This window comes from Bombus affinis, chromosome 8 (genome assembly GCF_024516045.1).
Source record: "Bombus affinis isolate iyBomAffi1 chromosome 8, iyBomAffi1.2, whole genome shotgun sequence".
Classification (NCBI taxonomy): Eukaryota; Metazoa; Arthropoda; class Insecta; order Hymenoptera; family Apidae; genus Bombus; species Bombus affinis.
This window is the reverse complement of record NC_066351.1, coordinates 9,535,151-9,561,649: the sequence shown is the minus strand read 5'-3', so window position 1 is coordinate 9,561,649 and position 26,499 is coordinate 9,535,151. Positions and strand designations below refer to the sequence as shown.

Below are 26,499 nucleotides of genomic sequence, written 5' to 3'. Positions count from 1 at the left end.
ACCGATAAAACGTAATACCATTAGATGCATTATTCTTATCGATTATTATCTATGGATGTACGTAGATGCTGATGTGGGCAAATTTAGAATCCTTACATCATCTACCCTGCACACCACTCATTTACAACTATAGTGGCACAACTTATAATCTTCGAATTTTTTCCAAATTTTCCTCTCATTCATGTGTATGAGGTAATAACGTTACTTTTTAAGGATTACAGATAACTTTGAACCGTACTATTTTTATACGTAGAAAATTAGAAAGTCGTATGGAAATATTAATAGCCATTTATCCCCAGTCGCTCTGTGTAATTAATGAAAGCTTCGACTTTCGTTCGACAACATTTTATTATCCCGAAAAGTAGCATCTCCTGTAAGAGTTGCGTATTCGTTTAAAAGTTGAACCAACTCTATAAATACTTGATAAGCACTCTGTAATTACTCGACATTTCAATCCCATTCTTTACTCTACATGTCACAAACAAGATATAAGTGCGCACAGTTAGAGATATGCTTTACCATTTCGAGGATACTTGATATAATTTGGGTGCTTCGTTGATTGTGAAACGTAAGGCTTTGTTGGAAAAGTATGAACCCCCCGAGTAGACAGCCAGATCCAGTATGCATAAAATGGATTTCGAGTAACGACTGTCCGGCAATCTGCGTGGCATTGCGCACGGCCATGAGAAAAGAGAGGCAAACGATAGAAATAATTCTTTCTCTCCTTTGAAAAATAGCAAGGGAACAAAAAAGAAAAAAGAAAGAAGATCAACGTGTTACACCCGGAAAAGTAAATCACACGACATGCAGGTTGCTGGGCGGGCAATCGCGAAATACACAGGTCACAGAAAGGAAATATTTTTCTCTAACTCGCAGGGCGGGGTGAGCGCAAAGACAGCATCATGAATATTCCGGAGAGGTTTTACGATCGCAACAGTGAATCAGAAGAGGAAGAAAAGTGGAGGTAAGTAGCGCTGACTATAAGAAATATATAACTAAAAACTATGACCTCCGTTTAACTGTATCTGTTTCTTTAGTGGAGCGAAAGATAGTTGGAATTTGTATAAAAAATTACTCGAGATCTAATGGCAGCAAATTTTTCTGTATCACTTTCTAAATATATTTGTTATACTTTTAAATACTTCCTGGAAATAAGTATCTGATAAATCTGTTTCTTTCTATAAATAATAAAATCTTAGCCAGGTTAAAACAAAATTTATCCAGTATTTTCTTATAATAATTTGATTATAATTTTCGAACAATTTGAATGCAAATATTAAAAGTTGCTACCACGGTTTTGTTTTCTCTCATTTCACAAATATCGAACGAACTGAATTTATTATCTCCATGCTATAATATCAACTGGGATAACCTTTGTTTAATTCTCTAAAGATTTCAAATTAAATTCTTATTACAGAGTTATAAATTCTTCTAACAGGGTAAAAGTTCTTGCTACATTATAAATCATAATTAATGTCAGTAACGCGGTATTATGATAATTATACATTGTGCCAATTATTTTCATTTTTGTATTATTATTTATATGATAAGAGATTGAAAATTGTAATTTCTCAAGTAAATTAATAAAGTATCTCAGTTTTAAACTAAGCTATTCTTTAAAATAATTTTAATTATTCTTATAATAATCTATTACTTTTCACTGCAGAATGTATTTTAATTAACTGCTCAATGAGTTATTCAGTTCATTTGTGTTATTAAAAGAAAAGGGAAAATATCGTCATTCACTTCAACGATTTTAAAGCTACATAACTGTAGTATTTGCATAAAAAGTTCTTCGAGCATGAAAAAATGTCATAAAGTAGTCGTTAAACCAGCAACGTGAATTTAATAGTATAATTCTCAAAATTGACGATCGCCATAAATGACACGAAAATGCAACATAAATACTTTATTATACCATACTGCATATTTAAGTAATCTAATGCTATTTACTTTACAGATGCACACTCTACCCCCTTCCCTCTTTCTCTAACATCTAGCACAAACGATAAAAACGATGAAATTGTAAAGTGGACTTCACTTTTTAGTGTTAGTCTGTTAGTTCCCTAACTTTTAGCTTGCTAGTACTCTAGTACTTTATTCTCATATTTTTTAGACCTACCCTAACGTACACTCGTGTAGTTTTTGTTTGATTTCACGGAATATTAATCCCTCTTTGCTTTTTTGTTCTCTTTTACATTTAGTCAGCCGATGAGAAACGAAAATGGCGTTGACGCAAAGCTGGGTCGCGGACAGGTGCCACCAAAGGGATTCAAGATGATAGCTGGTAAATAATTTGACGATTTACTAAATACAGATGTCAAGAATTTCAGCTCGATTTTTGAAATAATCATTCATTTCTCTTTTCTTCGTCTATTAATCGTATCGATGTTTCAATACAAAATGTGTCACGCAAAGGACAAACAATGAATTTATCGAAGAGGGTTCCCTTGTGAGAAACTTTGGATCAATTGTGTGAATTTTTCATGGATTTTAGGAGGTCAAAATGGCGAGGTGAAACTGGGTTTCTGCCTAAGCAAGGGAACGCTTGAACTCGAGGTTATATGTGCTAGAGACATTTGCCCCGGCGAAAAAGAAGAGCCAGGTAATTTCCTGCGTTTTCAAATTGTCAATGCTTTTTATTAACGCGTATTTTGTTTACTGTAAATTAACGTACAAGAATTAGAATTCTTGTCACCAGAAAATGCATCTAGGACCCAGGCTTTTGGGTATGAGCTCGTGTTCTTGAGAAAGATGCGTTTCGATATCTCGCTAAGATGGCAGGCAGCTTTATCAAGAGTTGATCGACACACTGATATATCGGCTAACGCATTTTCGTCGAAGACACGACTACACACGTAGAAGCCTCGAGTCTATCACGAAAACTTAAATTTGAGAAAATAAATGCCCCGATATTACGCTGTGCATAAAATGATGCTTCGTTAATTAATTACAATTTTTTATAACGATACAGACACCTACGTGAAAACATATCTTCGAGATGGCGATAGGTGGCTGCAAAAACGTAAAACACGCGTAATACGGCACTCGAGGAACCCGCAATATCGTCAAACTATCAAATACAGCAGCTGCGACGCCCTCGGGAGGAATCTGTTGGTTATGCTATGGGAGAAGAAGCAGGCGTTCGAAAGTAATCAAGGCTTAGGTGGGGCTGAAGTGAGCCTCGATCTTCTTCCATTGACACGGCTGACCGTCGATTGGTATCCCTTGTTCCCAATTCACACTCTTGGTACCCATACCGCGGACTCTCCATGATGGCTGAGGGAAAAATGGGCCCTCGAGGCCGGAGAACTCGACCTCAGACTGAGCCTTCTGCTCAAGGACGAGAATGAGTCCGTAGTGAAAATTATCTCCTGATGGAACCAAACGTTGTTTCCTTCAACGGTCTTTCTTCGTTCTATTTTTCTCGTTCGTCTCATCTTTAGTTACTAGTTTTTAATTACTTCCTAACCGGATTTTCTAATGCATTTTTTTCTAATCTACGTACAGATTGTTTCGATGAATTGGTACTTCGGAATCTCGAGCTTGTCGAGCGTGTTACGACCCGATCCTGAACAAGTTGTTAATGGTCAAACTAGATTACAGTTTATCAGGCAAGTAACAAAGAGACTAAGTGAACACGTAGGCAAGTAGCAATGGAGTTACGCTCGCTAATGAAAGTTCAATGGACGAGACAATGAGCAATAACGATAGCCTAAGTCGGGCAATTAGCGATGGGATCAATTTCAATTTGTAATATATCCAAGTCCATTCCAAGACTAAAGCAGCATTTTACGAGATTCAATCATTATCTATCAGAGGTGACGTTTTACTTTCATTACTTAGAAAGTATACTTGAATTACAGATATAAGGTTCGTTCCTTTTTTCTTTTTCTTTTTTTTTTTACAAAAATTGATCCGATATTCAAATCACTCTAGTAACATAATTGATAATATCATAGATAATCACAATTTAACGATCGTGCCGCCATTGCTGCTGTATCTCTATTATTAATTTGCAATTCGAAAATTGGGATTCCGTTGTACCATAAACTAGCTAACTAGCATAAATTCTACATTTCCATTTGTGTTGTCACGCGATCGTGATAACAAGCTAAAAGACAATCAAACTTTGATCGCTTCGATCGATGATTTATCATCGAGATGATTAATACCGGAGCTAACAATAGAATCATGGTTTCTAACTATTTCCTTTCAATCGCCTTTCGTGGATAGTCGATTATAAAGAATTCGCTGCGTGTCGTTTTTACAACGACTCGATGCAGGCAAGGCAGGGCAAAACATTGAAGAGCAAATCGATATCCTGGAGTATCGAGTTCTCACGGCAGTAATTTTTCACATTCTGTGAAATTTGTTCGCGAACATCCACGAAGGTTCTAGCAATAAGGGTGTACCTGTGTAAATTTATTCCACAGAGAGCAACTTATGAAACGAAGATGAAACTACAAGAAGAAAAAAACATAAGAAAGATTCTATTTTTTTCATGAATTATTAAAGCGTGGAACACGAGGAAGAGCGAGGAGAAGGTGCCACGTCTTAAAGAGACGATGAGGGTCCATTTTTCCCATAAATTAAGGAACGACAGAGACATACGAGAGACGATCGACATCTGTCACGGAAACGCGTGCTCTGGTTGATCCAGCTTTGGGATTCGATCGAGTCTCGTGGCTAACGTACGAACCGATTTGCATTCGGTGAAATAAATATACATGTTCACCGGCGAATGTATCGTTAAGTACTTTTTGTTCGTGGAAGAAGCGCCTCGATACGAATATCACATACGTCCGACTAAACCAGTAAAACGGTATTCGTTTGAATCAACGATTTCGTGATTATCGATGAAAATAAATTATACAATACGTTTTATTCATACGAGTTAGAATTTGCTTGATCGTAATAAAACAAGTATAACGAAGAAATCAATGAAGCGAGACAAAGTATTGCAAATTAAAGATCGAGACTACTTCTTCGACGTTTCAATTATTTAACGGTAGACAATCGTTTTAAGGCTCGCTGGTCGAGCCGAATACAAAGAGCAATCGGTAAGTGGTTACCAGAACAACTTTACGGGCAACATGAATGGCAATTGAACAAAAAGAAAAAAAGAAAAAAAATACAAACTCGGTGTTTAGAAGTCATGCAATTTTTGTAGCTCGTAGACTGACAACAGAGATTCCTTTAACACTCGCGAATTTCATATACGAAGTTTCCGGAACAAAGAACAAAGGAAAAAGAGCACGATCGCGAGGGCCACTGCAAGAATCTTATGTAATTTCAATTTTACGACTTTGTCCGTGTTGCTGTCATAGCAGATGTATTAAATATTCCATGAAATTTTTTCGTATCGGTTATATCGAAACGATAAATATCAACCGCACGTTAGATTTGTCGCAAATTTCCATTTGATTCTGGTATTGATCGATAGTATTTGTAATGGCCCTCGAGACGTTAATCTTTAAACGTACGTTTCGTTCTTTCGCTAGGACAATTGTTAGGTATAATGTCGAGGAGAATATTCTAAAACGGGATACAGCGTTTTATCGAGGACCTGCCAGATCTTTGAATAAACTGTGGCGACGTTAGAAGGAATAGAATAATAGAAAAAGCGAAAGAATCGAAACGCGACACAAAGTACGGACAATGATTGGTCCGAAAGTATTGCGCTTACCCCGCCCGAGCTAGAAACAGAAATTACGCTATTATATCGTCAAATATAAATCATTCGATACATATTTGTGAAAAGATACGTGCGTGATAAAAGTACTACAATGTCGCGTGCGCGATACGATACTTTTACGACATAATTCTATCAAACCTAAACGTGTATTAATGGTACATAGAAATCAATGATTTCGCTGACCAAATCCTAATTACGAACGGATATAACCTTTATCGTAATGAATTTTATAAAAGGCACATTGAATTACGATGGCCTATCGAATTACGGGATTCGTTTCATTTTGATTAGTAATTTAGTTACACGTGTTTTTTGATCCGGTGGTATATTTCTACGCGCAGTTGAAATGTCCTCTGTAATTTCAGTTTATGTAACAACAGCAATCTGGAAATGCATGCTGACTCAACGCTAGATTATCACGATTCGAATAAATTTTCATAGACCAATAAACGACAAGAGTATGGACCATTCAAACAATTTCGAACACGATAAAGGTTAAAATCTGTTAAGGCCCCAATATTACGAGTTACTATTATCTTGGATGATGACCTTCTCCCAGCGATAAACGGGCAATCGTTCCGAAAGAGATGAAAAAGCGAAGTGATTATTCCGCGTTAACGTAAAGTTCTGTCTTGAGAACACCAGCCGGCTATCTCTGATCTAACCTGACTTGTACCTCATTTCTATCGATCACTTCTGAGTCCCTCCGAAACCCTTATCTAAAGCAAAAATCTTTACTACCTATACGTATCGTTAATAACGATTCAATTCTAGGACTCGACCTGCAACGTCTTTTAGCGACTTAACGTCGTCTTGGAAACTCTAGTCTCGTTCTTTCGAAGGCAAAAATGAGGCAACGATTCTTGATGGCCTATAGAATAATCTCAAAACGTGCAGCACAAAGTCGATTCATTGGTGTAAAAGTCTTTAAAAAAAAGACATTCACATATACACACGCGCACACGCACACACGCACATATATATATACAAACACGAAACGAACGAAAAGAAACGAATGTTTAGAGGTAGAAGAGCAACACACGAGCAGATTGTTTGACAAACGCAAAATCTGATCGGCCTACAAACATATCCTAACGTTTCTTTAAGAGTACATTAGGCACGAGGATACTTTCGACGAGAGCTCTCGAGTCGAATAATCGATGCGTAATAGTCGCCACGTTGACAAGCGTTCCTCGAAAACATCCTCGTCCGATGTTAATCGCACGGACAATCCTGTTGAACGAATGCAATCATCTAAAACTGTAGACGAAAGGTTTTTCCTTTCTAAATGGCTAAGCACGCCGTAGACTCATTTTCTACTAAATCGTCGATGCGAACTATTTATTAATTACCGATTACCATTGTGATCGTTAGCATCGCGATTTCTATAAACGCTGTCGCTGAATTATTTTCCTAGCAAGACTGCATTTGTCGTCGGTGATATTTCACGAAGCTCTAGATGGATTTCGATTGAAACGGAATGATACCTTCTAATCTTCCAAAAGCTTTTCAACTCCCGTAGGATTTATGGATACAGGTCGTACAACCACGCGATTCGCTACGACCTCGTTTCGTTTCTTCAAAAGGCATTAAAATATACCTATATATTTTCATCTTGAAATTATTTAAGCTTCTAACGATGAGAAAATGACGATATTAAAAGAGAGTACACTTCTTTCCCGCCGTCACTTTTTTCTACGAAATAAGAGCAGCCTTCCGATATCGAATATGAATCAAGTCTGCCCAACTTTGTGACTATTGTAATCGCCTATATAAAAGAATACTATATATATACATACATATATAAATATACACGTAATATAGATATTTGAATATAAAAGAAATCTATATATATACATATATATATATACATACATATACAAATATACATACACATATGAGGATAAGAATGCTACATGAGGATACATATGCTGTATCGAAATTGACAATCGAGATCATTGATCCAAATTATGTATGCTACGAATCTTTTAGCAGATATCCCATACGTAATTATAAATTATCAAGGCACAGTCACGTGTAAGATAATCGTAGAGGTGTATAGACATAATGTCATCGATATAATTGTATGTATGTACCTGCGATATCGTACGATGTACATCAACGGGATAATCGATCGCGTTTGCATAGAGGAATATAGTGGAATGAGCATTTAGGAAACATTGCAAATAAGCCGCTTTCGAGTCGAGGTATATCGTTGTCGAGCCGTGATCGAACGTCCCGAGAAACGAAATACAGTAAAAATTAGGGATTACATCCAAGCAACAACCTCTTCCCGTACATATCGGTGTTGTATGTACTTGTTCTAACGTTTAAGTGTCCAAAGACAATCTCATCGATTCGCGCCTATGCTTGCGTGGATCAAACGTCGGGCATGCACATTACGCGCAGGTTAAAATCAAATTCCACATGATATATCACTGTGATCGATACGAATAACGACAATTAAACTAATAAATTCTAATTTGCTTTTCGCCAGACTCTACATACATACATGTATACAACTGAACATGACGTAGATTTCGTTGAACGTTAGAGTATCTCTAGCCCTGTCATTGTGCACGTGCATTTCTATTTGAAAAACTCTTCTCGCGTAACTTTCTATATAGCCGAAAGAGAAATATGATCTCCAAAGTAAGAAAGATTCTAGATACTTAGCTCAAAGCTATTACACTATCAAAGTTTTAGCGAGTAAAAAAATAAAGAGGCGCAAATAAAATAAAATACAGATAAAATAAAATTATCCCGAAGATAGAATTCTCAGATTCTTTTCTATAATTCGAATGTTAGAAACTCTTAGATAGACACGTTTCGAATTGACTATAGCGTTATGAAAAGTTAGTAACTTTCGCTTCCGTTTATTCCTTCCAAGTGTAAGGATCAATTCGACTATAATCACGCAATTGAATGCAATCATATGAAAAGATCTGATTCGTTACCGTTCTTTAGTGACCGCACAGTTTCATACAAGTTGTACAGATACTGCTCAATTACGGCCTAAATCGTAAAAGAAACAGGCAAGCGAACGTGAAGTAAATATTTTCGACAAGTGCTTGATCCTCGTAAACGGATACTTTATCGCGGGATCGATGATATCGATCGTGCTGGCGTGCTAGCGTACTTACATGTACACGTTTGTGCACGGACCGACGCTGTTCGTCGTTAGCAACGGATGATTGATTGTGCGGCTAATGACGATTGGTCAGTCGCTTGTAAAGTATATAATATCACAAAACAAATGTAATACGACTAATGCTTTAAATGTCGAGTGAAATCGATAACTGGTGTTTATGGAACGAAAAAGAAATAAAAAACATGAATGCCAAAGGATGACAATAATCATCCAAGACCTATAAACGTCAGTTGTTGATACACTAGATGACGTACATACCTACGCGGCTAAAATAATAAAACTCCAACATTGATCGAAAGTTTGTTCAATTCTTGCATAGTTCTACTAACGTGTGCTATCGTTGACATAAGTTCTTAAGGATTGATCATTATCGTTCCAATGTGGATGAATTACATGTGAATAATTAAACACTGGTGGTACAGTTAAAATAGTATACTGACTTGCGTTTATTTTGAAATGATAAGAGTTAACATTTAAATAATGTTAAGATCAGTCTTTAAGTTATCCGTTGGATGTATCCTAAGCTATGCAAGGATTAAAAGCGCCCTAAATTTCGAGTGTCTACTTGTAAAACATATCTCAGCCAGTCTACTGCGTAATTTCCGATATTACATTTCTCTTTTATATCCCTTTAACTTTCTCCTATAAGGCAACGCTTTTCTAACATACTTACGGTATAATGCGAGCAACGTCGGAAGGGAAAATTGTCACGTGCGATATGTGGTCGAGACTTCGTGAAATTCTGAGCGGAACAAGAAGTTTCAATGGTACTTCATTCACGCTTATCACCAACCTTCTTACGTGCTCATCTATCTATAAAACTCGTATTACGGAAAGCGTTCCATTCGGATAGTAATGCGGATTACGAAACTCGTAGTAGACACGCTGGGTGAGGCATCTTTAAGAGGTAGTTTTAAGCATAACTTAGATGGTGTATCGTTCTATACAGAAAATTTCATGTGATGTCCTTACGTGTTAAGTGTTGATTGTCGCACATGTGGATTAGAATCACGATGTGCGGTAGACTTACGGGTTAATCGAGTAACGATAAATCTTAGCAATTACACGATCGACTATGTTCGATTTATTCTGTGGCGATAGTACGTTGTGTAAGTAAGTAAAGCCGTAATAGAAGTCCGCACAGAAGCGTCTTCGATGTTGCGTGACACATTATATTCTATCCAGGCAGTTTCATCAACGAAGCTAGATTTTCCTTCTGCTAGTTTATTTTTCTCGTTGAAAGGAATCGTTTGCAGGTTTGACAAAATTCGAAATTTTGCTCGTGCGCAGACAGATAGACGCTTCTTTGACGATAGTACTCTCAAAAGGTTAATCGATTCCTCAAACTTTAATTAATCATCGCACGTACATACCTGGGCGACGAAATCGTATCGAAGTTGCGATACGATACGGGAAGACACAATCGAAAGATGAAAGAATGAGAAAGTACGAGAACTCCATTTCTTTTTTCTCATTGATTTAGCAAAATGCTCGCACAAAATTTAATTTTCTACAGTTTCAACTGTGGAAACCGACTTTACTGTTCTAACGATACTAAACGATAATGAAACGTGTGCCGACGACGATTCATTCTGTGCAACCTTGTTTCAAATTTTATCAATTTTATTAACCGGCGTTTATGCTTTGCTGATTTCTGTAGAAATTATGCATGCGAATACCTTCCAGGACAGTGTGTTTCAACTAGATCGTTGATTCCTATTCGTTGGTCGAGAGAACATACGAAAGCTTCGGCTCGCGAGGTCACACGAGTGTAATCCATAAAAAAGTATGTGTATAGCTGAGTCAATAATTCTATTGAATGTTACAGATGAAAGTATAATAACATTATAATTTTACTGAAGAGAAACGATACAGTAGAACGACGGAATTTTTGCGATTCCTTTCGTTACTTGCAGTTTAAGCGTACGTAATTTTATCAATGTTGCAAATAAAACTACGATTCCAGAGTTTATCGAGATAGAGAGATACAGAGAAGTTTATAATGGTTCCTTAAAACTAACAAGTTAAATATCAGTAATTTTATCAGTGTTGCAGAATGAACAAATTATAGTCCCAGAGTTTATTACAGATCGATGCACAATAAATCGCAATACACAATGATTCCTCGTTGAATATTATAGATTCCTCTGGCTTGAGATACAATAATGGAAAAACTATTTCAATATATAATTCCTATAAAAATTATGATTTTATTGTAAGAGAAATAAATTGTATAATTCTATTAAAATGCTATTAAAAATGAAAATGTAAAAACGTATTGAAAATTTAAATACTTGCCCGATAACCAATAATATGTACGCGGTTGGAAATCACTGTTCTAGGAATAAAAGTACGAGAAACAAAGAAAGAAAACTGACATAATGAAGAAACGAAGAGGGAACTTTAATAATTCTGATTAGGATCGATAATGAATCGAGGATGACACGAAAAGAAAAATACTTTGCGGAAGTCGCGTCAAATCTTGAGTAAAGCGCGTTTCGATGAAAGGTTGTTACGTCGCTGGTGATTTATTATTGTGCGTAACATAATGACTGATTTTTTGTAGTATGTATGGACGCAAGTAAAGCGTGTCGCGCGAGTCTTTCGAATTTTTCGCCCATTCCTCCTCTCGAGGAACTTTGTGGATTTGTGTACCCCATCCGTAACCCCAGTTGGCCTACTCCCTTAATAAGAAAGATGTATAAACGGATATTGTACAAATACAGATATGACAAAAACGAAAACTTGCAGTTTGTTATTTTATTCCTTTGTTATAACAAAATTAAATACATACACCATTAAATTTTTTAAAAACATAAATATAGACTGACATATAATAGGAACTATGTAAAAACTACCCAGATAGTATGTCTTGTTTTGTGTATATTATTAATTTCATTAATATCTTTATTATTATCTTATTATAATATAATATTTAACATTTTTGTGTCCTAATATGTCTATCCTGCTTTTGACCAAAAACGTTTCTTTCCTGACTTATTGTTTATATATATTATTAATATATAATATATATTTAATATATATAATATTTATAATTATAATTAATATATATTAATAAAATATATATTATATAATATACGTTATTAAAAATATGGTATACTCTAACCCTAATAGAATCATAAAATTCAAAAGTTATATGAGAATTTTCTATTTTAATAAAATTATATGAAGGTAATTCATTCGTATCTCTTTTTATATACCAACATGTTCCTATAAATATTCAGATACATATTTATTTTAATGCACTGTAGCTATTTGTAATTAAAGATTGGGAAAAAAAGAAAAAAATGAACATGCGACTCACCGATCGTAGGTAATTCGAAATTGTACAGTTGCTAAGTGCTCTTGCATTATCCAGTTGCAGGATAATTTCATTCCACTCAACAGGTACATAGTCATTCACAGTTAATGCATATTGGTTTAAAAGACCTGTAATGAAATTGTGTATTAGGTATTAATATAAATAAAGTATTAAAATTTAACTAAATTACTGAATTTTTAAAATATAATACATAAAAATAATTATAATTATATTATAATAATATTATTATATAACAATAATTATAATTTTGCATAAAGAACTATTAACAACAAAGAATAGGTTTGAATAGAAATAAATAGAAAGAAATAGTAAACAAAAAGATGAATATCCAATATGAGCTCGTAAAAATGAAAAAATCTATATTATAATATACATATAATTAAACCGTAAATGTATTTCCAAAATTAGAAATAAAAATTACATCAAGGATAGGAAACCCTTAAAAATATAATTAAAAATTCAGATGAGAATACAGGAAATCCAATAAATCTAATTATTTATTGGATTAAAGGAGAATGTACATTATATTTTCTATTATGTTATATTAACATTATAACATGGAGACTTTGTCTATGTAAGATATAAATTGCAGTGGATACAATTCATTTATTTGGAAGATTTTTCTCGAAATTGCCGTTTGGACAATATGGCGCCATCTATGCTATTCTACTGACTGACAATGAGCCAATGAGAATATACATATGAATTCCAAATAAAAGTGAATTCAGATAAATATATTTCAATCTCTCCAATATACATAAATACGTAATTAATAAATTAAATTACTTTTCAATCTTATAGCATAATATTATCAAATCTATTTATAACTTCCTAAGTAGAAGCGATTGTGAATGCTTTAAGTCAATATATGTACATAAAAGGAGAATAAATAAATGTATAAATGTATATTCAATTGCCATTATTTATAAAGTATTTATTATTATGCATGTTGCACGAAAGTTGGGACTTCGTATCAAAAATAATGAACTACGTTCGTGATTTGAACAACAATTGAAGTGTAAATATATATCAAGGACTAGCGCGAAAACAATTTGGTTCGTAAGTATACATTTTTTATTATATGATGTCAATTCATAATTTAGATTACACTGATAATGCATAATCAAAAGCTACGAAAATTATATTAAAAAGTGAGTGATTAATACAAATATACATACCATTTGAAACCAATAATCTGTGGATTATTACGAACTACGCCAAACGAACAACTTCGCACAATGACATACAAGGAAAGACTGGCTAACGTTTATTTTCAAATATTGAGCACTAGAGTTCGCATTTGCCTCGATGAATCTAGTAGTGGGGAAACTGATGTTTCCAAATATTGTATCGTGTGACCATTGTTTATATGTAGTAGTGTTTCGTACTTTCATTCGTGAAAATTACACGAATTCAAAGATGTTATGTGTACTTTTATTACTTCTGTATATTTTTATCTTTTATGTTAAAACGTAGAATTATACATTTTTGATATATTTTTGATATTTCATTTTTGTTTTATATTGACATAAGTCAATATGTAAATATAAACAAATTGTGATTTGATTTAGAATACAGACGAGATATAGATATACGATAGACCCGAGATGGAATAATAGATGTAATACTTCTTCATATTCCATGGCTGGAACATCACAAATAAGAGACCGTTGATTTTCCTGTCAAATGCGACGTTGCCGATTCAGGGTCAATGAGGATTACAGCGCCAAAACACAGGCGAGGTATAGAAATAGGCGCACGACTATTATACGTTGTATACGCTATATCGATTATTATCGATATATAATTTCTTCTAATCGATTTATGCCGCCATGAAATGGCAGTTTTACGCGGGAACTGCAGCAAGAAGAAGCATTATGGAAGTCATTAGGTAAAGATTAAACTAAGCCGCTTTTAGACTTATTTTTGCATTACTGAATATTTTTATGATTTAGAGAGATAATTTTAGATCTTAGAGAGATAAAGAAATTCAACCTAATCACGGAAATTGGTACAATTAGAAGCAGATGAGGTATGAGAAGACGAGGTACTATGGATAACGACGAAGAACAGGATTTTTGATCCTTGCGATTTGGGAAACGAAGTGAATAATTGAATATAATTTCAAAATTGCAAATTATTATTGTAGACGAAATAGAGAATTCCATATACACATAATACTTGTGTTTATCTTTCATGTTTTGTGTTTTATCGTATTTTTGTTAAAGGTTTTTCACAACCTCCACTTTCACCATGGGGTTCAATGCATTCAGAATAACTTCTTCTGAGCCACAGCAACACTGATAGTATCATAACCTGCAGTTAATCGTGAGTCAAATACAGTTTTATTCCTCCGTTCATCCAATCATGTCGTAGGACGAAAGGTCCGAATCGACACGGATAAATAGTTGTATTACGTAGAATTTTTGGCGAGTGTGTGACCACGAGTATTAATTACACATACTCGTGAGTAGTAATATCTTATTTACTTTATGTATTAGTTCAGGATGTATCGCGATTGCACACATGTATCGCGATTTTTGATGATAAAAATTTTATATCGATAGTATTAATATAATCAGAGTAAAATCAGAATTTATTCAACACCGATATTTGCAAAAGTTTGTTATAAAAGTAAATATTAAAATTGTGTGAATTACAGAATCTCGCTGCAGAGAAGTCGGATATCCTCCGACTTCGATTATTTTAAGCTTGAGTATAAGTTTACATATCATGATGTTAAAGTTCGATGTTCATTATACAAAAATGTTAAATACTAAATATTAAATGCAAGAAGACACTTCGCGGTAGGTAGATTTCAGAATCAAAGCAATAAATTTTAAACATTGCTTTCATGTATTCGAAAAAGTGTTTTGATCGAGGAGTCACCTGTAGTTATTTTCATTTATGTTTAACTCAGAGTTACTTACCTTACAAATAAATTTCTTGTTCATTTGTAATTTCTTTGTTTCAATGAGAGAATTTTAATTGCTTATCGAATTAGTAAAGTAAAGCATAAAGTTTTAACAATTTAAAATAAAATTTTTTAATGCAAATTGAAAGATCATTAGTCCGTTAGATGAAAGCTAGAAGCATTAATTAATTTTTTAGCTCAGGATTTTCAGGTTTAACACTTTCCGTGATCATTGCTTGGATCTTGCTCATATGCTGTTTCGGCGAGGTGCTGGCAATGGGCACAAGCAACTGACGATGATTAGTGCATCGTGCACAACGTAATTTCAAATAACAGGATTTCCTTAGCATACACAAAATACTCTGTCACAATTATAAACTCAAGTATGCTTAAAATTGAGATATATACGTAGTTTATTGTGTTTTACGTAATGGTTCTAGTCATCGTCAGTTAATTTCAGGAAGAAAGGACATTAAGTCAGTAAGTACATATGAGTGCGAAAGTATAAAATATAAAGTGCTGAACTTGGGTGTGGGGGATGTCTCAAGATAGTATGTATGAGAACCGTGGAGTGAATATGTTAGTGTATTTGTCCTTTGCCATTTTTTAAATATAGAGCTAGATAGACAGGTAACACACACTGTCTGGTATGAATGTTAATTGTAAGTAGGTTGTGCCAGAGCAGTTTGACACAGTCTCCAAGTCGGATAAGTGCATTATCCCGTAACCAACCTGCCTCTGTTATTATAACTTAAAAAATCAATGGTAGAACTGGCATAAGCGAAGAATGCCACTCATCTTTGGCTTTGACTATTGATTTTTTAAATTCATATTCACGGTCGTGGCTCTGAAGTAGGTTCCGAAACAGACGTATATCGTTCTAATTCCTTTCTTATGTTTTATTAATGTTGCAATCACTATGATTGTTGCACATATGTACAATGGTGGTTAAATTTCGCGAATTTTTGTTCTTTCTTCTTTTTGTGATTAGAGACTCTCGACACTAGATTTAGGTTTTAGCAGGAAAGAAGAAAGAAGAGGCTATAAGCCGAAGAGGCCCGACAAATTGTCGTTCAAGAGGGCAACTAATAATGGCTCCACATCCTCTGGGTCATTCAAATGATTCAGAGCATGGGAAGTCATTTCTGTTACTACATTGTCACTATGCTCGCTTTTAGTTTTAGTAGTAGTAGTAGTAGTAATAGTAATAATGGTAGTTTGTATCTTGACCTATAAATATCCCGGTTCACCATCCCATTTGGCAAATCGTGGTTGTCTTATTAGTAATATGAGTGATTAATTGCGGTTTAAATTAAAATTGGGCAGTAATCGAAATACCACGCTCGGAATTAATTTGTTTTAATTAGAGTTGCGAAAAAGCACTAATTTCGGTTTGGATTAGTGTTGCGATTTATGAGATTTATCGTGATTGTTTTTGTTCGAATTTTGTATTATAATCTAAAAACTATTATTAGAATATGTTGTGTCTCCTTCTATTCAATGTTTAATTAAAAGCGTTGATTTTTAATAAAATTTGTGATGCTGTGATCTGATGCTTGCTATCACGAATATTAAAAGTAGCTTTTTATGAAGATAACGATAATTATCTTTACTGAATTCAACTTAAGAGCTAGTGTTGCGATATTTTCCTATCGCGATTAAGGTAATTACATTTTCTCGTTAGTGTTGCGTTTACAAAATGATCACCTCTCTGTATGTAGCGTTGCGTTTACAGAGTGCCCGAAATTTGTCTACTTTAACTGTAGTATTATGTTTCCGTTCCTTTATTACCTGATGTAGCTAAAAAGAATGCTACATAATGCATAGAACCGACAAGATACTTAGTCAATGTGCATACTGACATTGACCTAAAATTACATACAGATGGTTATATATCAATAGTTTCGAATATGTTTCCAATAATATTAAATCGATAACGTCGTATATAACACGATAATGATAAGATAGTCATCTGATCATCCCCAACATGAGCATATACGAGAAAGCATTGCATGTCAGGTTTATCTCGTACCACACACCAGATGTACTTACACAATGTTTGTGCACATTGTCTGTGTTTATACCTTATATGTATTTAGAATTATAAAATGTTTTTGGTAATTGAGGGTATCTATTGATTCATAACTTTCGTCTCCAACATGCATATTAATTATTTTTCTATTTTTTGTAATTTGTAGACAACAACAAATTTCATTATTATACAGTATAGAATAAAATTGGAAAATTAGACAATTTTCCTGTCGTTAATACAAAAATTGTTACTGTTAGTTGATAATACAGAAAATTCTTACCATATTACGGCAATGGAGTTGCAATTTTGCATTAATATTATTCAGTGGCTAAGTAGAAAATGTAGAACCTCACCGCAGATTTTATCATGCACTTACGCGTTTTTAATTGCATTAGAATTCAATTTGTTTATTGAATTGAACGTGAATGTTAAATGGAAATCTTGGTTTGTATGAAACTTAAAAGCACGGTAACAAAATTTCTATACTATTGCTTCGAAAATGTCTTTATAAAAAGTATATAAGTTTGCATATTTGAATAATTTCTTATTGCAATTTATTGTATCAGGAAGGTGACTTTTGAAAGTTTCTTTTATAGACAGTACTTAAGTCCTTCTAAATACGATTCTGCAATAAGATAAAAATAAAGAGATTGTGTGCATTCTAATTGTGTGTCAAAATCATCTAGTTTTGATTAGGTACTTTCTCTTTTATTTTTTTAAACTTTGAATTTTGTTCGAGGTTTTATATAAGTATACATATAATTAACATTAATTGTTAGATGTTCTGAGCTGGGATAATTCTAATTCGTGGTATGAAATTCTATTACTTATGCAATAATCGAATTTTATAAACACATCATCTTTTTCTCTCTATAATAATAAAAATAAGATTGAAATAGTCCCAAGGTTTAAAAATCACATCAAAAGAGTTCAAGAAATCATATGTTTGTTTATACAATTTTATCATACTATTTACGAAAGTTAATTTTCTATGAGATGCTAATTAATATCATTTCTTTTCGTGTTAATAATCTCGATTTACTGGAGTAATAATTGCCACCTACTTTCATCGCGTATTAAAATTTTTACTCCCTCATAATGTCTCCTTTTGTGTCGTGCGCAGTAGAACGCACCACTGTGCTAGGCTGAGAACAAACAGCTTTTGTACCGAGGCAGCTAATTAATTTCTCATTGTGTTAATTTGCTGCGATACCAGCGTACAAGGCCGGTATTGCGTAATTAACACCTGAGCGCAAAGAAGCAGATAGAAGGACGTAGGCATTTTAAATGAAATACACCAATGGGACGTTATAAAATCCGTATACTTGCATACTTTCTACATCAACAGATATCTATGCATCGATAAATACAGACAGGATACTGTAATGACAAAAGGAAGACTATTTCCTACGACCGATTATTATTTATTGTTGTTGGGTTTCTACGAAGTGGATCCGCGCGAATAATGTTCATGTATACATGTTGATATCGATACAACCGAATGCAACAGATGTGTTGCCACTATTTTGCTAAATAAATATCCTTACTTCTCTTTTGTTCGCTATGTTAATCGAACGAATATATGAATTGTGCAGTTATTGTGCGTGTGGTATGCGCGATTGTCCGATTACAATGCTTGAGATGTGCGAATAAGTGTATTATTCGGATAAGTCGGGATTTCAGTATTAAAATAGTAATTTTTCCTTTTCCTGCGTTGTACTATGGAGAAAAAATTCAAATTAATTATTATTCTTTCCTTGATTTACATTATATTTGACTAGAATTCCTATGATATATAAAAATGTCTGTATTGATAACTGTAAACGTATATCTCTATACCTGTAATGGGTGATGAATGTGTGTAATATTTTCCGAATAATACAAATATTCGCATATTATACATAACATTTGACTGTCATTAAATTATGAAAAAATTCAGTGACGTTCGCGAGATTGCACGTTTCGTATAAATTACATGAATGTGATCGATGTAATTAGCGCTATTAAATAAATCACAGTGATCCTCTTTACGATCACGATCGAAGGATATTCGTTCCAACGTTCATTCCCCGATTTTCACGTCCTCCATGTTGTCCTTCTTCCAATTAGTCGGGGCTGGTAATTTCCGATTGCTGCGATCCAAATTAGTTCTAGTTTTGAAGCATTTTCGGCAAGTCAATCGCCAGAATGCAAGCCTGAAGTCGGCCGAGTAGAAGGCATAGATGAATGGATTTATAGCCGAATTAATCCAGCCTGAAATAAGTCAAAAAGTTATTAAACAATTTAATATAACTATTCATTTAGGCTTTTAAAAATATTTAACAATACACACACATATATATATAAAAGTTAATGGTATCTCGCAGTGAGAAATAAAAATGAAGCAATTGTAATTTAATATATTACGAAATGTAAAATGTATACATATGCCCCTTATTATTAAATGGATAAAATGTTCTTCATTACAAATTCCTCCACATTTAATTTCTCCGATCTTAAAGCTTTTATTGTCACCTTCGCAATAGCTATGAAATTAAAATGTTTTGTATACTGAAAGGGAAAAGATGATCATAAAATCTACCATATATTGTAGTAATACCGAGATGCGTATCCCGTACAATGGAATTGGAATTTCATTGGAAAGTGGTTATTGCTGTCACCAGCCTATTGCACTTACTTCGAACTTTTGGGTTTCCACTTATTTTGATCAATAAAACATAGTCTGTTCGGAAAAAATTCCGAACTACGGAAGAGATCCGAAAGTGGGTCGACCACTTTATCACCTCGAAAGTGGAATCATTTTTCACTTTTATAGAATTTCACTCTTATCCGAAAAATATTGGAAGCAGTAGATAACGAGGGATAATTTAACCAGCTCAGCTAACTCGTTCTAACTAATTTGGATTATGTCAATTATAAAACATCGATAAAGATTTTCGATGTCGAAAAGAAATTACCTCTACTTTCACAGGTCTTTTATTAAAAGTTTCAATGTTGGATGTTGAAAGTAGAAAGTAGAAATTAATTACGAAGAATAATATCAGGCGAATGTCAGTGGTAGGGAAGCCTTGTTATTTACTTTTTAGACAAGAATTTACATAAACCCATAAAGGGAGATGTACATCATATAAAGTCCTTAATGAGGACCAATTAATTGTAAAATTTCAACAAACAAGCTGTTTGCATAAAGTGTATAAATTGACCACGATCTTTTATCGAGTACAACTTCGACTGCTTTATGATAATTACCTAGCCAAGTTAGCGCAGGCATCAGAATATCTGGTGGTTCCATAGGCACGAAAGGAGTGGCCAAGTAGAGGATGAAGAATGGTAACCAACAGGCGACGAATCCACCTACGACCACTGCTAAAGTGGCAGCGGTTTTTGTCTCTCGTGCAACTCTGTTGATGCAACTCTGCTGATGGCTGCGGACAATCCCAGACCTTTTGCTCGTGCTAGGAGGTTCCGCTTCGTCGGATGCCCTGTCGCATGTCACGCTACTGGTTACGCATTCTGTTCTTCGTACTCTGATGCTCTTTGCACGCTCGATCTGCAGAAAATTGCAGCAAATTGAAATTCTTCCTAGCGACAAATTGGATACAACAAAATAAAATAACAAGGATAGATGGGGCAGTGTACACGTGTACCTTTAACTGTACAAGTGCGATATTATAGTATCTTACTTTCTAGAAAAATTAGTTAGTGTTTGTGAAACTTTATAGGAATAAATTTATATTATTCTACAAAAATATTAAGTTTCAAAGAGCTTATCAATTTTTCAAGTTTATCGTAAAAATATCGCAGAGATAGGGTACAAGATTTTGGTGTCACTATCGAAAGCAATATCGAGCAAGTCTGCGCTTCCATATTCATAAGTTTCGCATTACCTACTGGAAATCTGTCGAACGGTGTCATCGTAACAGATTTGTAAGCATTAGTATCAATAGATTGAAATTGCGAATCGATTTCTCATTTATATACGCTTGTCAGTCTTTCCGAGCAAACTGGACTGCGTCTGACTCGTTCCTGCAGTTTCTAATTGCAATGAATTGTAGAATTTTTGAAATTCAACATTTTATTCCAGATATTTGATTCATTGTCCGAAAAAATGTTCTTGTCTTGTTTACCGTTTATTAATTAAATATATTATATAGCTATGTTTTATTACTTTGTTTTCCTTTTAGACTTTGCAAAATCATAAGATAATTTTATGCACTTCTATGCATCGATTACACATATATATTTTGGATTGTACTGATCGATTCATTTCTTCTAAAACTCTATTGATTATAATTGATTCAATATTATTACTGACTGAAATCTGATAAATTGATTTGGTGTATCGGCTATAACAAATGTTCGTATTATTTTTCAGTGCACTCTAAATTCCTTCTCATTTCTTTTTTCAAGTTGCTCAGCACACGAGTTATATCGCGTATGCCTTCAGGGAAACACGTTGTGCAAATAGGTATTTTCTCGTTGGAGATGAAAAGTTGCGTAAATTAATATAGCTAGAAGCGTAGGAGTTTATTTCCAAAGAAAGTGTAATGATGCTTTACAGATGCTTGGCGCATAAAAATGTGTCCTGTTAATTAGAGAATATGCTTTCCTTCACTTCGTCTTAATTCTTCTTATCTACATTTTTGTATACTTGTGATTGTTTCCGTATTCACAGAATTGAATCGAAAATATTTTTATAACCACAAAGTCTTGCATAAATATTTCATTAAAATATAAATAAAGATTATTCATTTTCTAATGCTCAATTGCTCTAATAAATATAATAAAAAATAACAAAGTCTCTAATTTTTAATTTTTTACGCTTTCAAACAACCTCCATCTTCCAAAGAGTTAAGAAAATAATCTGTCAGAGAATGCTTACCAAAACGTTGCGACGTGGTCGAATGTTTTCGCTCTCGGTAGCTTCGAGATTTCTGTGTCGGCTGGCAATCACGCAGGATATTCTGCCGTATACGTAAAGCATTACCAACATCGGTAGGAAAAAAGAACCCATCGCGGAAAATATCACGTATGAAGAGTCCATGTTGTACGAGCATTTTTTAGTGTCACGATTCGTCGCACGTGGAAAGCATCCCAGCAGAGGTGGACTGGTGATAGCGCCAGCTAGCACCCATACTGCGACAATCATCAATCCAGCCAATCTCTTGCTTCGTCGTCGTCGGCTGTATATCAGCGGTTGAGTTACGGCTAGGTACCTTCGATGAAAATGAAATTCATTTAGGAAGCACGTGGGAACAACTAAGCGACGAATTCAGATAGAAGTTCTTAATTAAAATAAAGGTAGACCCATTTCACACCACGCTTTTCACAGTTTTAGTTGTAAATTGCAGAGAGAAAGAGAAATAGAGAGAGAGAGAGAGAAAGAGAGCGTTATGTATTTGAACGAGTCTAAGTTTGATGAGCGCGATTTAATTTGGAAAATGCAACGGCTTATAAAAGATAGTTCAATCTATAAAAGAAATCGTAATTGTACACAATAGAATTGTAATTGATGAAAGTTTAATAAATTTCATTAATCTCGTCACTTGTTTCCACATCGCAGCGTTACAAGTATCGTCACAGTGGCTCGACCGGGAACTTCTAATTTGCAGCGACACGGCACAGCTATATCTCTACGGGTTAAGCATCGATCGATATAAATCGCGCGGATACGAAAAGCTTGCACGTGATCGGCCAGTTAATTTGTACCGAATCGGTTCCTCTCAGTTTCAGAAAATCTCCTATAAACTTTAAACGATTTCGTTTCTACGAGGCAAGAAGACCGGATTCTCGTCTACTAAACGGGAAACTTGCAGTTCCGGTATTCGACCATCAGCCTACGTAACTGACGTTGGTCACTCTATTCGCGCGCAGTAAAATTTCTTGCGGTAATCTCGTTCCATTTACGTGCCATGGTTCGGGAATGCGGCCAACCACTCACCTGTCTATGGATATGGCGCATAACGATAGGATGCTGGCAGTACAGAGAAGAATATCGAGGGAGACCCATGAGTCGCAGAGCACCTCGCCCAATTGCCAGGTACCACCTGTGAGCTTCGTCAAATTTATTTCATTAGACACCTTGTTCAAGATAGCTCGTTAATGAATGCTTAAATGCGCATGGATTTGTAATTGAGACATCGAGCACTATACACGTCAAGCTATAAACGATATCATAAACTTGGGAGAAATTGGCAGGGTTTTATAAGATTTTATAACAGGAAATTTAAAATATTTATATCTTATTTAAATATCTTATTATAATATCACATTCTCTATTGTACATATGTATATGCATTATTGCGTGTTAATTGGCTCAATTATGAGATAACATTTGTAAATGTTATGTAAAAAGTGTTAGTAGTGAAGATTGCATTAATTTACAATTATGTTGGTATTTCAATTTATTTTCATTTTAATGCGTAACTCATTCATTGTTTTATTTTTATTCGTCTTAATGGTAAATTAATTCTTTTATCGATTTTTCTTTTTATTATTTACAGAGAATACTTGGTTGTATCTGCTGGTGTGATAAGCAAATATTTTATTAACTCGAAAGTTCTTGACGCTTCTAACATAATAAAGGCAATGCCTATCACCTTTGATACTGCACTTCATGATTATGATGGGTAGTATCGGTAGAGAAAATCTATTATATTATAAATTGTTTATTTTCAAATCAATAGAGTTGTTTTATACGTGAAATTAGGCAAAGCGGATGAAGCATATTATTTTCTTCCGAAACAAATCCATTTGTTTTGAACACATCAAAGGCTCACGGTGATGTCATTGTACCAGACGTCTACGCTTTTAGTCTAACATGATGGCATTCGCCGGCTAAATATACGTGTTCGTAGCACTTAAAAGGGTTAAACAGCCGCGAGCTGCCCGTCAAGCTCATTCACCTGAGCGCACACAAGCCTACAAGACTCCAATCTCATTGTGGTGTTGATTGCTTCGCGAGTGATAGCAATATAGTTGGTGCCAAAAACATACCACGATTATAAAGTTAATCAAGTATTGACATTTAAATATTCGAGTAGATTAACAGATATTTGAGAAAATAAAGATCTGAAATCGATAACGCTTCTATAATACTTATTTACATATTTCGACAGTGTCGTGTTCAATTGGAATCCTTCGCAATATTTTCATAAAGTGTGCGAATATCAGATCGTTCCTGCGTGACAATTTTGAAATCTCGAGAAATATGCGCGATCTCGTTGTTTTAAAAAATTTAATTAACTGCACATCATTTTACAAAGTCTTATTTGGAATTGATTAACGTAGGGATATTTTCTACATTAATTGTCGCTCATTTTATTCTGAATTATATCTAGAGTAGCATGTTAAATTAATGACCTAATAAATACGTAATAACGACATAATAAAACTTTCTTTATGAAACGGTCGCATGTTATGCGGGCAACAGATGCTGACCCGCATCATTGTAGAACTAATCTAAATCCGTTGTGCAACTTTGGCCACATGACTATTGCACGGCATGGTCAAATACACAGTGTTTCACTTACAATAAATGCTTTACAAAAAGTATATATAACCATCCAAAGTATTCGGACATCTGGTGCAATTCGATGAAAAGGTTTGCAGTCTGGTTATAATTTTAAAGTTTTAACAGAAGTTTCCGAAGTTCTGTCTGCAGGTACTTCGATATCAGAATGAATCGATACTCTTACAAATGGCAACGCTATGAGAGCTAGAAAAACACCGTATATCTCATAAATATTATTTTATCGCTTGCACTTGCAATTATTTAGAAATATAATATTCGATTTACAACGTTTTGTAGAAAATTACGATAGTGGACTTCAATGATGATCAATGAAAATGACGTTAAGAAAACGCAGAATTTTTGGCTAGATGCTCGAAAAAAGTTTCACGCCTATTCGACTAGTATTCAAATCTATTTGCAAGTACCACTTCTTTTTCTTGAAATATTTATAGAGAGTTTGAATCTAATCGGCCAATGTTCGATCTTATTTGCGTTCATCATTGCGTTCATCGTACTTGAGTTCATCAGTAGGCATTAATAATGCCCAAAGGCAGTTTTCGGATGACGACTAAAGTCGACGCTACGAACAGAAAGGTTAAAGTGGACCATCCGACAAACACAGTCAGGCTGACCCATGAAGCACGAAAGAGACGCGCGCAAACTTCCGTTAGCTTTGCAAATTATTTGGTGGAGTATCTCAGAACGCGCTGATATTTGAAGTTTGTTTTCATTCGTTTGCCCTTACCGTGCACGCGGTGTTACATTTTAATCTGTAAATGGATGGAGGAGAAAGTACGTAGGTTTTAGCCGATACAATTGAACTTAACGGGTCAGGATTGGATAGGTAAAGCCAAACCGAGCTGTTTAAAGATCGTTCTTATTTTCAGTTTGGTCGAGTTGGGTGCTATTACACTTTGGTCTAGAAAACTTGGTTTCCACTCGCTAAAGTTATTAGAGAATGGTTTCAAAACAATTTCTGTTTTCCATTAGAGTGTAGTACTATAAGTGACTACTGTAAATGTTCCTCTACCTCCCTCAAACTTACATTGAACACTGTTCTCAAGTTCACTTACTAAGTAATAATAATTAATTAAACGAGGATAATTAATGATCAGGTGATGTAATAATCGTACATAAATGCGGGAATTAAAGGAACAACGAGAGGGGTTAAGGCTCGTTTTCAGAATGACACAAGACTTCTAGTTCACAACCGCGACTGATATTTCACTGTCGAAGAATTCCTACTAACTTGTATAGAATTTATCGGTGCAATTTGTCAATAGATAACTAAAAGTGGACCGGTGCATCAGTGTTACCGACAGAGATTAATGATAAGCTGTTAAACACTCGTTATCACGTGAAATTTATTTCACTTCTGACTTGCTCGATATAATGCTGCATGTCGTTGTAGCGAGAAACTTTTATCACCCAGATTGAGTTTACTTAAGAAGTTATTTTTTTGGTCACAAAAGTTTGACTTCTTCCTTATTCTAAGTTAGTTAACCTATTTTTAACGCCAGATGTTTTCGTATGATCTTCGAACAAATTAGATATTTAATTTAAGAATTCAAGAATGTACAGCTTCAAATGTATCAAATTCATTTTCTACCATTTCAGTGCTGACACTCAGATAACACGTGACTTACAATTAGTTAGTAATAATTTAAACAATAGCAGTAAATCCAGACACTGCATATGCTTCATTATTTTTTATTCCTCCACTTTTTAAATGTCTAATTGTCAGTAAAATATGCTATCACAAAGCTCGTTCCAAAAGGCGTCACGCGACGACGAGCTTAATGCTTACTGCGACGAGATTTAATCTCGTGCAATCTTCTACAGGGTTGA

At 34.4% G+C, this 26,499-nt stretch overlaps 3 protein-coding genes and 2 long non-coding RNA genes across 16 annotated transcripts in view; 2 read left to right on the top strand and 3 right to left on the bottom strand.

Moving 5' to 3' along the window:
* The window catches only part of LOC126919547 (regulating synaptic membrane exocytosis protein 1), a 151,740-nt gene extending 145,207 nt beyond the window's left edge, over positions 1-6,533 (top strand). For 5 of the 8 annotated variants that reach the window (XM_050728913.1, XM_050728915.1, XM_050728914.1 and 2 more), the window contains 4 exons: positions 877-964; positions 2,205-2,287; positions 2,498-2,605; positions 2,975-6,533. In XM_050728913.1, the coding sequence (XP_050584870.1) occupies positions 877-964; positions 2,205-2,287; positions 2,498-2,605; positions 2,975-3,276 (581 nt within the window). In that variant the 3' untranslated portion in view covers positions 3,277-6,533. Of the gene's footprint in view, positions 1-876; positions 965-2,204; positions 2,288-2,497; positions 2,606-2,974 lie in introns of those variants that run through there. The other 3 variants (XR_007711691.1, XR_007711692.1, XM_050728916.1) reach the window with 1 other exon arrangement.
* LOC126919575 (uncharacterized) overlaps positions 1-13,465 on the bottom strand; it is a 60,906-nt gene extending 47,441 nt beyond the window's left edge. For both annotated transcript variants that reach the window (XR_007711708.1, XR_007711707.1), the window contains exons 1-2: positions 13,371-13,465; positions 12,175-12,299 (exon numbers count right to left, since the gene is read on the bottom strand). This is a non-coding gene — a long non-coding RNA (uncharacterized LOC126919575). The remainder of the gene's footprint in view (positions 1-12,174; positions 12,300-13,370) is intronic.
* Positions 1-26,499, bottom strand: part of LOC126919669 (uncharacterized) — a 228,657-nt gene that overhangs the window by 94,606 nt on the left and 107,552 nt on the right. The window lies entirely within an intron of this gene.
* LOC126919578 (uncharacterized) lies at positions 13,702-14,520 on the top strand. Its single transcript, XR_007711711.1, has 3 exons — positions 13,702-14,083; positions 14,162-14,296; positions 14,421-14,520. It is a non-coding gene; the product is annotated as an uncharacterized LOC126919578 (long non-coding RNA).
* LOC126919561 (tyramine receptor 1-like) overlaps positions 18,442-26,499 on the bottom strand; it is a 100,587-nt gene continuing 92,529 nt past the window's right edge. For all 4 annotated transcript variants that reach the window (XM_050728946.1, XM_050728948.1, XM_050728947.1 and 1 more), the window contains 4 exons: positions 23,080-23,192; positions 22,021-22,354; positions 20,388-20,688; positions 18,442-19,391 (listed from right to left, as the gene is read on the bottom strand). In XM_050728946.1, coding sequence (XP_050584903.1) covers positions 19,201-19,391; positions 20,388-20,688; positions 22,021-22,354; positions 23,080-23,192 — 939 coding nt within the window. In that variant the 3' untranslated portion in view covers positions 18,442-19,200. The remainder of the gene's footprint in view (positions 19,392-20,387; positions 20,689-22,020; positions 22,355-23,079; positions 23,193-26,499) is intronic.